Genomic DNA, 13266 nt, shown 5'->3' on the forward strand with positions numbered 1-13266 from the left:
TTGTCCAAAATTTCCAGCCGACTTTCCTTCATGGAAGCGGAGTCAGGTCCTCTACGGATCTAAGCGCAATCGATAACAAATGCCAAGGCTACATGGCTCTCACTGCCTTCTGCCACCGTCCGGTAAAAAGGACTTGCGTTGCTACAACACGGATCACTCTACCCATTGCCGCATTTTAGCTATCAGCCTGCTGGCGCAGACGTATTGAATACAATCTGCGAAGTAGCTCAATAGCCACGGAACGACTAGACGATACGGCAGCACGAGCGCGACCGAGTCACGAGCGACGTCGTAATTCAACACTACAATAGCTTTCCCCGAGCGGCGCACAGGATGCCAGCCTGAAATTGCAGGATCCCATACTCATGCTCTCAGCCATAGAAACGCGTGCGTCCATGCGATCCGAATGCATGTAAGACGATGGATAAGGTAAGATGGTGAGAAATCTCGAACCGGTACGACACGAGCTTTTTGTCGGCCACATTATGCATCGACATACCGGCGTTTCATGCTGGGTTCAAAAACATATAAGGGTGCCTTCACGCTCTCACCGCCGGTAGGAGATAGCAGGAATTGAGTAGGTACGACTAATCAATAGCGGGTCTTCGATTCGCAATTGGAGAAACCTGGCCGCGGGACCCATAAAAATGTTTTTGCAGCAAGTATAGCAAAGCGAACATATTCCGCGAACAGCCTCCTATGACGACTACACCCGGACGCTCTGTCACAGTGCACTCATAGCTTGACTCCACAGGCTCAGGTTTTGCACAGCCAAGGCCGGCCTAGCATGGCTACTATGGAAAAGTATGGAAGATTTTGCAATTGGATTCTGGTTATAAAGGAAGATCCATTATAGTTTCATGCCTCGCGGCCAGCTTCACCACTCGAATATCGTTTGACGGCGATACTTTGCTTCTGCGATCATCAGCAAGAAAGCATCGCAAGGCCAGCAGCCATGCGCTTTTCTGGGCTTCGCGCTGCTGCCGTTGCAGCTATTGGAATCGGCAGCGATCTTGTTGAGGCTACCAACTCGTCAACACTCTTCTCCGGTGGCACTATCATAGCATTTGACAGCACCTCTGAGTCCCTGCGCGTCATCGACAAAGGTGCCTTGCATGTCGTTGGAGACCGCATCGCTCATGTCTTCGATTCAGTGCCCGAATCTGGCGCCGTACCCAATGGCACGGAGCACATTGACATCACGGGCCAGATCGTCACTCCGGGCTTCATCGACACACACCGCCACGGATGGCAGACGGCTTTCAAGACCATCGGCTCCAACACCTCCCTGGCCGAGTACTTCGGGCGCTATGGCGAGTTCGTAGCTGGACCACTTTTCAACGCTGAGGACGTGTATATCGGCCAGCTTGCGGGCCTGTACGAGATGCTCAACGCTGGTGTCACGACGTCACTCGACCACGCTCATCATACCTGGTCCAATGAGACCGCCATCGCAGGGGCCAAGGCCTCTGTTGAGAGTGGTGCCCGAGTCTTTTGGGCGTACACTATACACGAGCTTTCCAACAGCACCTTTACCGTCCAGGAGCAGCTCGCAAAATTCCGTGATATTGCTGAGAGTGAGCTATTTGAAGACTCGCAGACCGAGCTAGCTATAGCCTTTGATGCCTGGACGGACACTTCCGAAAAGTCTGTCCTGCAGCAAATAATCGACTCGGCGGTATCGTGCAACGTCTCGGCTCTCACAACACACCTACTCCATGGACCATGGGGAGCCTCGAACCTGCCATCAGCACTGCATGAGCTTGGCATTCTGAACACTTCCATACCGGTCGTCTTCTCCCACGGCAGCTTCCTCCCAGCAACCGATGCACAGCTGCTGCGGACTACCAACCAGTATCTTTCCATCACGCCCGAGTCCGAGATGCACTACGGTCACACCCACGAGCATTCGGCGTACATCCAGGACCAAGCGAGTTTGGGCGTAGACACACATTTCACCTTCTCCACGGACATTCTCACGCAGGCACGCATGTGGCTTCAGAGCGTCCGCTACGACTTCTCCCTGGACGTCCCGCGCAAATGGAAAGTGCCAACAGACACACCTATGACCGTTGCGCAGGCATTCTACCTCGCTACTCGCGCTGGTGGCTTGGCTCTACGCCGCCCCGATCTTGGTGTCATCGAGGAGGGAGCCAAAGCAGATCTGGTCATTTGGGATGCTAGGGACTCACCTGCCCTCCTTGGTTGGCGAGATCCCATAGCCGCCATTATTCTGCACGCAAGCGTTGGCGACATCCTCCACGTCACAGTCGACGGCAAGTTTGTCAAGCGCGATGGACGTATCGTGGCCCCAGAATATAAGAATGTTCGCGAGAGGTTCCAGGCTAGTGCTCGCCGCATTCAGGATAAGTTACTGAACACACCGAACCCAGTGCTTGAGGGCTCGTTCCAAACGGGCTGCGAGTACGAGGGGCCTGACAGGGTAGACACTTTGCGCGGACAAGGAGACGGGTATGAGCAGCCGACGTTCGTGAACTTGTAGTAATAGGACATCAAACTTCACAAAGTAATCGCATGTGAGAACAGAACGACTACATGTGCACCGACAATCAGTCGCGGATTTAACTGTGATCAGCATGAGTGTGGCGGCACTACGTCCGCGACTTCCAAGCCTAGGTAGCCTTTCGCAGATTTTATCCAAGGACGTCGTTTGCCTTTGGGCAGGGGGATTTTAAAATGGTACCTGAGATGGCGTGAGGACGCATGTGGCTCCAGTCATTACATCGAGACCTGATATCATATTTCTTGGTTGTGCGATGTCGATTGTCTGTTCCTCTCTTGTACAAAATTCGATCCTCCTTTGCCTCATTAAGCAGACCTTCCCACTGTTTACTCTCCTTAATTTACACATCGAATCCCTGATCGATCGTCTACGAAGAAACACCAACGCAATAATTATACCCCGCCCAAAAACTCGACTGACAATTCTGTCCATTGTTTCCCAGCACCGGATTCCACCGATAGAGGTTCTGCAACGAGATCCCAAACCTTTGAGCAAAAGCCGAGCACGTCCCGCCCGCGTTCGCCACGCCATATCGAGAGCAGTTGGACGGTGTGCCGGCTTGAATGGGAGTGGGTGCGGGGTTTGTTGGTGGTGCTGGAGGGGTTGTCGGTGTGCCGGATACTCCAACACAGACGTAGTAGCCGGCTTGGAGTCCGCCGCAGGTGTTTCCTACGGCGGGGTTCCATGAGTAGAATTGTTGTAAGGAGAAGGTGCCGAAGCGGTCAACGATGGCTTGGCAGAAGTCGCCTTGTTGCACGAAGTAGTATCTTTGACATCCGGCGATGAGACCTGGCTGTTGAGGTTGGGGACCTGTTGGCGTGGCTGTTGGGGCGGCGGATGTGGTTGAAGGACGGGTGGTTGGTGTTCCGATTACGCCGACGCAGACGTAATAACCTGCTTGGAGGCCTCCGCATGTATTTCCTACGGCTGGGTTCCATGAGTAGAATTGCGATAGGGAGAAGGTGCCGTATTGGTCTACAATCGCTTGGCAGAAATCTCCTTGTTGGACGAAGTAGTATTGTTGGCAAGTATTGATTATACCAGGCTGTTGAGGCTGTGGACCGTTTGGCGTAGTAGTAGGGGCAGCAGCACTGGTCGATGAAGGACGACTCGTTGGTGTGCCTGCAACTCCAACACAGACATAGTAACCTGCTTGGAGCCCACCGCAAGTGTTGCCGACTGCTGGATTCCAGTTGTAGAACTGGGTAAGTGAAAAGGTACCGTACTGGTCGACGATCGCTTGACAGAAGTCTCCTGCTTGGACAAGGTAGAAGTTCTGGCAATCTGGGGTCAAGCCGCCTTGAGTTGGCTCAGGCTTCGAGGGGTTATTTGTCGTTGTTGGAGGAGCAGTGGTGATTGGGCTTGTTGGGGCTGTGGTGGGAGTTCCGCTGACACCGACGCAGACATAGTAGCCGGCTTGCAGACCTCCACAGCTGGAGCCGACGGCCGGGTTCCAGGCGTAGAACTGGCTGAGACTGGAGGTGGAAATCAGCAATGGTGAAGTAGCGCAGTAGAGAGTAAATGGAACTTACGAGAATGTGCCGAACTCGTCGACAATCGCTTGACAGAAATCGCCACTTTCCACCAGATAGAAACGTTGGCAGTCTGGAGTCAGACCGCCTTGAGTGGGCGAAGGCGTTGTTGGACCGGTGGCAGTGGATGTTGTTTGTGTTGATGAGGAAGAGAGCGTACTGGTCGAAACGGGAGAGGAAGAAGTGCTTGTGGGAGCTCCATTGGCTTCAACACAATAACTGTTGCCCTCAATTAAGTTTGAGCAGTCACTGCCGACGATCGGATTCCAGCTGATGAAGTTCTGCTCTGAGACACCCCAGAAGGATGCGATGGAGGCACATGTCTCGCCTTGATTGAAGAATGGAGATGGCCAGTCTGTGTAGTATGCGCACAGAGGCGTGGTAGAAGGATCGATGGGCCCTCCGACCACTTGTCGTTTTTCGACGGCAAGTGCCGCTGCTATCGTAAGGAGTGAGAAGAATGAAAGGAAATGCATGGTTGGAAATGAGTGACTATGGGTAAAAAATGTACACGAGGATGAAGGTGAGTGCCGATGAGCGAGGACTGTCCTTGACCAGCAGCGTTTCTTGTATATGTACGATTCGTGTTCAAAGGCTTAATCGTAGCTGTGCAACTACCGCCTCTAGCTCATGGTCATTTTGAATTTGATACAGTATCTCCTTGCGCCTTGTCCTGATGCCGTCGCGAAGGACCGAGTTGAGATCTTCCACTTCCGTCATGTGCTAACCGACATTACCTGGACGCATAGTTGCGGAGCTGAATGCAATCCTACTCACATGATGATCTCGTTGTTGTCTTCAGAGTCACCGTCAAAAGGGGTGGGATTGAGATCTATACTCGTTCCCTGATAGAGCCGTATGGCTGGCGAGGTTAGGATGGTTGACGTTTAGCCGGGTATGGTCTTATGAGTTCGGGATAAACCCCGATCCTGGTATCGGTTGCCCTCTAAGTCTCATGCTCGGCGCTGGGAAGCCAAAGTGATACACCCATTTCCTTGGCGAGCAATATAGGCACTGGGCCTGCCTGCATATAGTGATAATGTGGATCTTCCTGATTGGGAAGTCAAATGTGTTGGAAGATCCTTCGCCAAGGACGAAGAAGCGATCCTTCTTTTCGTACTTGAGTGAGGCTCCAGGAGCGATAGTGCTATGCTCCACTCTCTTGGCAGTTGTCGGTCTTCCGAAATCCGATCTTTCACATTGCACGGAAGAAGGAAAGTATCGTGACGGGTGCATGACCTCAACTGCCGATCTTCTCACTATGTACGGTCTATTGAGCGCTTGCGCAAATCCTGGCCTGTCCGCTGCATTTACGGAGCTTCAATGAGCCGTGGGCGCTCGACAGAGTTGTACTCAAAATGGTGATGTTCGGAAGGGTGTTCCAGTCGTGTGACCGACCCTATTGATGATTTTGTCCTATGTAGCGATCGCAACTTGACTCCTCATCTGTAAAAGCAGCGCAGTGCAAAGTAGTAGTTGTCTCGCGCTGGATTTCCGGATGCTGGAGCACAGTCCAGCACGTCTACTCCCGTGAATTCTAGGCAAGTAGCCTCATACCCACCGTCACAAGTGATGAAGCCCGGTGGCCCATCCGGATCGCCTTCATAAGTGCAATCATCACGGCCTTCGAGGTCGAATGGACCAAGAGAGTCGGGAAATTTTGGCGGCGAGGACCGGCCGACGCCCTTGCGCACAGCCTGAGGGAAGTCGTTCTGGTTGCAGAAGTTTGAGCTCACTTCCTCTCCGATTGGCACCGTGATGCCGACCCAGCTCCAATTAATGGTCGCGCCACCGATGCTTCCCACAACGATCTCGCGTGCAAGGATGACGAAGGTATAGTCATTCGGAACTGAGGTGGGAGCCGGTGGATCTGTCGTCGTGGGCCTCGTTATGGTTGGTCCTGTGGGCAAACGAGTGATACTTATTGTAGCTGATGGACCTGGCAATGATGTATAAGCGCAGCTGTTTGGAGGATCCGTAGCCGTGGACTGAGGAAATGTCGAACCATCACACACGCAGTAAGCTCGGGTGATACCCTGGCCAGGTTGCTGGTTCTGTGTTCTGCAGGATATGTACGAAGCGGTGGTGCTCGGTCGCGGCGTAGTCACTGGTCTTGAAGTTGTTCCTCCGCCTCCATTTCCACCACCAGGAATTGGAACATCGACATTTGGCTCGGTTGGTTCTCCATTCTCGTCAAGAGGCGCCGTGTACCCCTCTTCTATGAACAGAGGACAAGATTCGGCGGATGAGGAGCTACTGCTAGCTGATGAAGTGGTTCGAGTAGGTGACTCGCCTGGAGGTGGTGTTGGGGGAGGGGGGCCTGGGGGAGGTGGAAAGCCGCCCGGAGGAGGATTGCCGCCGGGAAAGTCTACGCATCCTAGGCCCAAGCAAGGACCGTTATCGCAGCCGATTCCAATGCAGTTGCAGCCCAACCCGAGAGGGGAACAAGGCTCAGGCCTCGAGCATCCGAATTCGCATGGCTCTCCGCAACCATCCTCGCAAATTGGCCCAGGCGTGCCGGTTGAGACAGTGACTGTGGGCGGGCAGTCTCCACAGCTTGTAGGGGGTGGAGGCTGCGTTGTCTGATCCGGAGGTTGTGTTGGCTGACCTGTTGGGATGGTTGTCGTTTGTCCTGGGGTAGTGATGGTTGGCGACTGGCCCGGTGGCAAAACTGTTGTTGAAGATGTGACAGAAGGATCCGAAACTGTGGCACCGACAGATGGGAAAGGTCCCAGCAGAAATGTGTATGTGGCACCTTCGATAGTGGTTTCTTCATCATTCTCCGAGATCCTGTACACCGTGCTCGATTGAGTCAAGGTTACTGGTAGTGTCAGAATTCATTCAAATCGATAGATATGGTTGGATTCTCTTACATGGCGGGAATTTTAGACTGCTCGTCAATGTCGCTATCGACTGATCTGTGTTTGTCCATACCCAATTCCAGACATTGATGGCAGTAGTCGTAACTGCAGGGACGGTGATCACGGTGACTGACTATACATTAGCACAGCAATAAATTACCGGCGACGTACTGCTCACCAGTTGTAGTCGTGAATGAAAGCGTTTCTGTCATTGTCGCACCATCAGGATTCCGACGTGTTACCACATCGTTCCATGCGTTCACCACTGTCGATGTGATGGGAGGCGGAGAGATGGTCGTAGTGTAGGGCAACTGCCAGGGCGGAAATACGAAGGTGCATGGGGGTTGACAGAAAGCGACTGGGTTGGGATCGGAATAGATGGAGGGATCAATGAGAACCACCTCGCCATTCTCACCGCCGCCACCGCCATTGCTACCATTTCCACTGCGAGTGCCAGTAATGTCAAGGTCGATGGCCTGGCAATGAAGGCATTAGCATCACGACCCACACATCACAAGTCAGGTGCAGCTTACCCAGTCAGAGATCCCTCCAAGGCCGAGACCGCGAGCCCAGTCCGTCCGAGAGTCATAGGTAGATTCCGTGGCCCACGACACCCATTCAGTCTCATCGTAGACCAGTATGTTACCAGCTTCCTCGGTATAGTATTCCTGAACGCTGTGCTGGCCCCCTTCTATGATTTCGCGGATCTCCAGGTTGGAAAGGTAACCGCCTACTCCAGTGCAACGGCCAGGCGCTGCACCGCTGGACGGCCCACTGAAAGTGCACTCTCCAGTGTAGCAGCCGGCAGAGCTCATTTTAAAGCTGCGCCCGTAGAGAGCTTGACCAAGCAAGAGTTTGTTTGCAGGGACTCCCGCTTTCGTAACCATGGAAAGCGCCGTTTCAGTCTCTGTCTGGTTGATGTGTGAACGAAGGCAATTGCCGTTAGGACATCCTGGTGAAGTCCACTTGTTACCATAGTCCCATTGCCCATGAAGATCGTAGGTCATGTAGACAATGTAGTCAACCACCTGTGAGATCTCTGCGATGGGAAATGCTTTGAGGTACCAGAATGATGCAGGTGCGGCGATGCCGATTGTGTATTGCGACGGCAGAGCTGCACGAACAAGCTTGAGAAACTCAAGGTAGTCGAGTCCTCTTTCTGGTGCGTCAACAGGAATGCCCGAGCCTTGACCATCGGGAGCCCCAGGGTACTGTCGCGTATGTTAGTTACCAGATACAGCAAGTTTGAGTGGGCAGAGTCTTCCTCACCTCCCAGTCAAAATCGACTCCATCCAAGCCTTCTCGCTGGACGAAATCGGCCATATTGTTCGCGAAAGTCTGTCTGTTCGCTGGCAAAACTCCTTGTCGGAAGATGTAGTAGCTCGAACGCTGGGAGAATTAGCCGTGATAATCACTATGCAGTGCGGTGTAACGAGTGACTGACCTCAGTAGAGAACGCCCAGCCGCCGAAAGATACTATACGTTTGAAGCCAGTCGCTGCTTTGAAATCGTTCCAGTCATTCTCATAGGGTGAGATCGAGGCACGGAAGTCGTCAGTGATGTCTCCAAATGCCCAGTGAACGATGGTGTATTTATCAGGAATGTCAGAAATGGACATAAAGTTGCATGGACGATCAATGTGGTACGATTCGTAGTAGCCCACGTGCTCAAAGTTCGTAGGTCCTGGGCCGGTGATGATGTCGGTGCCACAATTGGATACACAGCCATTACTTCCAGGTGCAGCGGTGCCAGGATTGCCAGTCTCACTCGGACTGACTGTGCAAAACTCGCTGGTGATGCCACACTGGCCCCAGATGTTGCAGCACGCATTGAGGGGACATGGATTAAAGTCGATCCAGTCATCGGGATCTGTAGGACGTGTGCTTATATCATCCAGAGGAGCTTGAGGTCCACAGACAGCGTTGGAAACTTCCGCTGGAAATGGCGGCGTTCCAGTGCTGAGGCATATCTTGGCCCCCAGAAGGATATTCTCGCAGCCCATCCATCCCCAAGTTTGAGTGTTCCGGGCAAGTATGTCGTCGACGGTCATCTGGTGGGCTTCAGCAATATCGAAACATGTGTCTCCAGCTTCTACAGTGTATGCAACACACTGGCCATCGGCGCCCGGTTGTGGCGAGAAGTCAGGAAGATCACCGCTGGAGCAGCAAACGTACTTTGGCATCTGTTAGCATGGATATATCTCGAGAAGTGGCAGTGAGTACCTCGTCAGGTTTGAGACTGGTGCAAAGACCGTTTCTGTTATAACGTTCCATTTCTGACTGCGGGATTCCACATCGTTGAGCGACCGAGAAGCACCCATCTCCGGCTTGCACTGCGAAGGTCAGTTCTCAGTCCATTACTCAAAGCACTTGCAAAGACATACCCTGTGTGTATCGGCACGTATCTCTACGCTGAAGCGATGATCTCGCATCGAGTCTGGTATCTGCAGGCTCACTGTCTGTACTAGGCACCACTGAGACGTCGCTTCCGGGCATAATATTGACCGTGACACGTTCCCAAGTGATAGAAGTACCACTGGTAACACATTCAGCGTCCTTCCAACTTCTCAGTGCTTCTTGCACTGCGGCCACGTCTCCGGTGGTGTCTACGACTACTCCAAAGAACTGTGGACTGATAGTGCCGTTGCCAGAGCCGCAAGCCTGTGCAATGGTCTGCTGCGCCTGCGCACCTTGACTCAAGAACGAGCCTAGACGTGACACAGCGGAATGCGCGCTGGCTGATTCGACCTGCGATCCAGAAAATAACCCTGCAATTGTCTGGCCAGCTCTCGAGAAGAGGATTGTGTTCTCACGAACACCATTCTGGAGATATGTCTGCAGTCCACTCAATGCAGACTGTGCACTTGCAGCATCGGCCGAAGGGCTTCCAGAAGTACTAAGGGTGACCAGACTTGACTCAGGAACTGTTTGGTTGAAAGAGAGCTGCTGCCTCTTCACGATGCGACTGCCGACGTTCGTGTCCTCGCCGATAATGTCACCCGTAACAGTACATGCACGGAAGTACACATGTGTGTTGGGATCGTTGACCGCATTTTTGACATTCAATTGAAAGATGGTGGTACCATCGCAGCTATCGAGCTCGGCGAGATCGTAGTAGTATGTCCAAGAGGTTGGACTCTCGATATCGCAGCGAGCCGGGCATGGCGATGTCGAAGAATCGAATTGTTGTCCGTTCGCGACTTTCAGAAATGTGATTGTGCAGGCTGCCAGCCAGCTCTGGTGAATGAGCATTGTGATTGCAATGCAGACAACCAGTCGTTATTGGTGGCGAGTGTGAAAGATTGCGGCATGCAAAATCAGTCCGTAGACAAAATACCGCTGAACAGAGTGACTCCTCGCGCTTCCTTTTCCTTTCGTCATTGCTCGGCCTGGGTGGCTATGGAATTCCGTCCATAGCATATGGTCGATCATCGGCCCAATTCGCCTCGAAGACTTTTGTCCACGGCATCATGGCCAAGACGGTCCGGCATGAAGGGTCAATCTCTGAGATCCTGCTCGCATACTCGATGTAACACTGCCCTCACCGGTCATGCTCGCTGTCATGGGACATTGATATTTCATTGCGTCAAAATGTACAAATGAACAGGAGGCGATGTTGTGTAGTGGTGGAGCTCCAAGCCTGGGCATGATGTTAGTGCTACTGGCGTCGATTTTGAGTTTACTGGCAGCTGTATGAGGCCTAGCGTCACCGTCCTATGCACAAAGCAGCTTCCCGCTTCGCACCCGAGGTACGCCAAGCCTTGCTCAATATAAATCTCTTTCTCGAAGGATCAATTCACGGACTGGGCATTCGAATGCTCATACCCGATCCAGGAACATCCGCGCAATGAGTTGTTGCACAACATGCTCAGCTGTCCTTGTTTGGCTGAAATGAGCAGACATTCCACCATGGCAATAATCCCCACCCTGAGCAATCCTCGCTCACCTCATCGCTTGCAAGCCTCCAAGATCAATGTGGCCGTCAAATGCAACCACGGCACGAATGGCTTCCGCCCTGGTGCGTCGCCACAGGGTCATAATTTGCTACAAGCATGAGATAGCCAGACTCGTCTGAGCATGAGAATTGGAGCCAAGAATCCTTCGACTGCCGGCGTAGCATGATGTCGTGAAAAGATACAGAGAACCTCGCGATCATGGTCTCAGCTGCATCCGTATCTTCAATTTTCTGGTCGTTTTTCCACAATCGTTGTCAAGATGATCATTCTACGACTCATTGCGTTAGCCGCTGCTGTTGTTGCCCAAAACCCTCCCCAGGTCAACTTCATGCTGAGCTGTGGTCTCTATCCACAAGTTTGCAACAACAAGTGCTATGCTGTTTTTCGAGGAGGTGCCCCGAGAACCGTCACTTGGAGTGGCTTGACACAGGCGCAAACTGCTGGACGACGCCGCATTGCTGGCACAGAGCCTAATCCTTGCTGCAATGGAAGGATCACGGCGCCACCGGTCTGCTCAAACACTGACGGCACCGAGACTACGTGTACAAGTCCTGACGAGTACCCGTATGCTTCGACTGATGAGTTTGGCAATGGACCGGCTCCTAATGGTCCAACATTTATCAGATGCACTGGTATTGATGAAAATGTATATGAGGGTATGCAGGACTACAACAATGGCATACTTCGAGCTAGAGTTGCAGATGGAGGGTGTGGACAGATAAGAGGCTGTAGGATCACGATTGGCTTCCAGTTTGTTGGTATCTACTCCGACGCGTGCATTAATGGGGCCAATGCTGTGAACGATGGCCACTATTGGCAGTACAATGGAGCCTACTCGTTGGTACCAAGAGGTAAATGCCCATTTCCGAGCATCAGTATCATCGTATGCTAAACTTTCGACAGATGGAGAGGAGTCCCGCCTACCTCTGTATCAGAGAGCAGATCCGCCTCTAGAGTTGGCAATTGCTCCAGAGAGACGTCGAGAGCTCGTGCTGGACAATGGAGACCATGTCATCGTGGCTCCAGAGGCAGATGGCGACCCAGAACGGGCATGGATTGGCGAAGTATGGATGATGGGGGCCAATGGCACTGCAACAGTCGTGCGGGAGCTCTTTGGAGATGAGAAGAGCGAGCCGTTCAGACCCGGAAATATGACCTTGTGAAAGGTCTTGTCACTAGTGAATTTCGGCCTCTAGCGATGAGACAGATACATAGCCTGTGGAGGCTTCGAGCATACGAATGGCGTGCGAGTGATGGAAATAATGCTCCACTCTAGGATCTCACCCTTGCCTACGTTCTTTGAGCGCAGCCTCTCTGAGGACTCCATCCTCTGTTGCTTGCGCCGCGGCTTGGTCTGCCTCGATATTATCGCTCTCATAAGCCATCTCATAGCACATCAACTGGCTGTACGCAACCTGAAATTCTGCACGCACAGTCTTGATCTCACCCTCCTCCCCCAGGAACGGTGCTTGCACCAGCAACACCGTATCGTCCTGAAGTGTCCTCTCATCCATGACGATGAAAAGGGAACAGCGAATATCGGACTCGTTCTCTATACGCAGTTTGCGCAGCAGCTCAAGGCATTCTTGGGCTGTCTTGTCTTTGAAAGGTGCTTGACTCGTGCCAAGGTCGTCCCCGATCTCGGATTCATCAGAATATGTCGCCGTGAGATCGTCGATGAAAGCCATATAGCAGATCATCTGGTTCTTGTAGTTTTGATTGGCTTCGATGAAACGGTCTTTGACCTGTATGTGGTATGAATTCATGGAAGTACACGCCACAGTATGGTGATGCATACATCAGATGGTATGTTGGCAGCACAACATATTGGAGTCATTCGTCCGAAATCAATCATTTGGTCGTCGATAGACATCTTGATGAATTGCTTTTGTGCTGAAGCGCTGTGCTTTCGTAAACAGAAGTAAGCAGCGGAAGATCGAATTGACGAAGCTGTGTCGAAGGAATGCTGAGGGAAACCACTAGCGCCACTACTAGTGGCAAAGGATCAAGGTCCTAGTGAGCGCCAAGGTGCGTGTGCCTGCAACCTGTGTCCTGAGACCCACTACTCACGTCACCTCCACACTCAGCCACGATGAGTATTGGAGCACGTTTGTGCGACATAGATAAGACTTGCCTGAAAAGATCAACATGGTTACTGGAATTGCATGTGTAGCGATTCGCAAAATCATGCGATGATTCTGAGAATAGACGCTCACATGAGACTCCACAACTCATGGGCTTGCACAACAGCGACAGTACAAGAATACACAGCCGTATAAGAGCTGGCGAGTGGTGTTGGAAAGATGCTAACGTGAGATCAGCCCGTCTCCATACAATGCTGAAAACGGTCGTCGCAGATTGAAGGGAGATAGAAGGGTGAGAAAAGTGATCTGT

At 52.4% G+C, this 13266-nt stretch overlaps 5 protein-coding genes across 5 annotated transcripts; 2 read left to right on the forward strand and 3 right to left on the reverse strand.

The window, feature by feature from the left end:
- Nucleotides 1-955: 955 nt before the first annotated feature.
- On the forward strand, nucleotides 956-2503 carry RHO25_004143 (uncharacterized protein; the record flags this gene model as incomplete). Its single annotated transcript, XM_023595064.2, has 1 exon — nucleotides 956-2503. One exon carries the CDS (start codon nucleotides 956-958, stop codon nucleotides 2501-2503), a length of 1548 nt encoding a protein of 515 aa, XP_023456932.1.
- A 388-nt stretch (nucleotides 2504-2891) lies between these two features.
- RHO25_004144 (uncharacterized protein) lies at nucleotides 2892-4532 on the reverse strand (the record flags this gene model as incomplete). Its single annotated transcript, XM_023595065.2, has 2 exons — nucleotides 2892-3999; nucleotides 4057-4532. The coding sequence occupies 2 exons, from the start codon at nucleotides 4530-4532 to the stop codon at nucleotides 2892-2894; spliced, it is 1584 nt and encodes a 527-aa protein (XP_023457666.1).
- A 966-nt stretch (nucleotides 4533-5498) lies between these two features.
- On the reverse strand, nucleotides 5499-10168 carry RHO25_004145 (uncharacterized protein; the record flags this gene model as incomplete). The annotated part of the gene is made up of 8 exons (XM_023595066.2): nucleotides 5499-6877; nucleotides 6930-7046; nucleotides 7096-7393; nucleotides 7451-8128; nucleotides 8187-8306; nucleotides 8362-9090; nucleotides 9140-9249; nucleotides 9301-10168. The coding sequence occupies 8 exons, from the start codon at nucleotides 10166-10168 to the stop codon at nucleotides 5499-5501; spliced, it is 4299 nt and encodes a 1432-aa protein (XP_023457665.1).
- A 963-nt stretch (nucleotides 10169-11131) lies between these two features.
- Nucleotides 11132-12035, forward strand: RHO25_004146 (uncharacterized protein; the record flags this gene model as incomplete). The annotated part of the gene is made up of 2 exons (XM_023595067.2): nucleotides 11132-11723; nucleotides 11776-12035. 2 exons carry the CDS (start codon nucleotides 11132-11134, stop codon nucleotides 12033-12035), a joined length of 852 nt encoding a protein of 283 aa, XP_023457663.1.
- A 117-nt stretch (nucleotides 12036-12152) lies between these two features.
- Nucleotides 12153-12745, reverse strand: RHO25_004147 (uncharacterized protein; the record flags this gene model as incomplete). The annotated part of the gene is made up of 2 exons (XM_023595068.2): nucleotides 12153-12617; nucleotides 12671-12745. 2 exons carry the CDS (start codon nucleotides 12743-12745, stop codon nucleotides 12153-12155), a joined length of 540 nt encoding a protein of 179 aa, XP_023457662.1.
- Between the last annotated feature and the right edge of the window lie 521 nt (nucleotides 12746-13266).

The sequence above is a fragment of the Cercospora beticola genome, chromosome 3 (assembly GCF_033473495.1).
Source record: "Cercospora beticola chromosome 3, complete sequence".
Lineage (NCBI taxonomy): Eukaryota > Fungi > Ascomycota > Dothideomycetes > Mycosphaerellales > Mycosphaerellaceae > Cercospora > Cercospora beticola.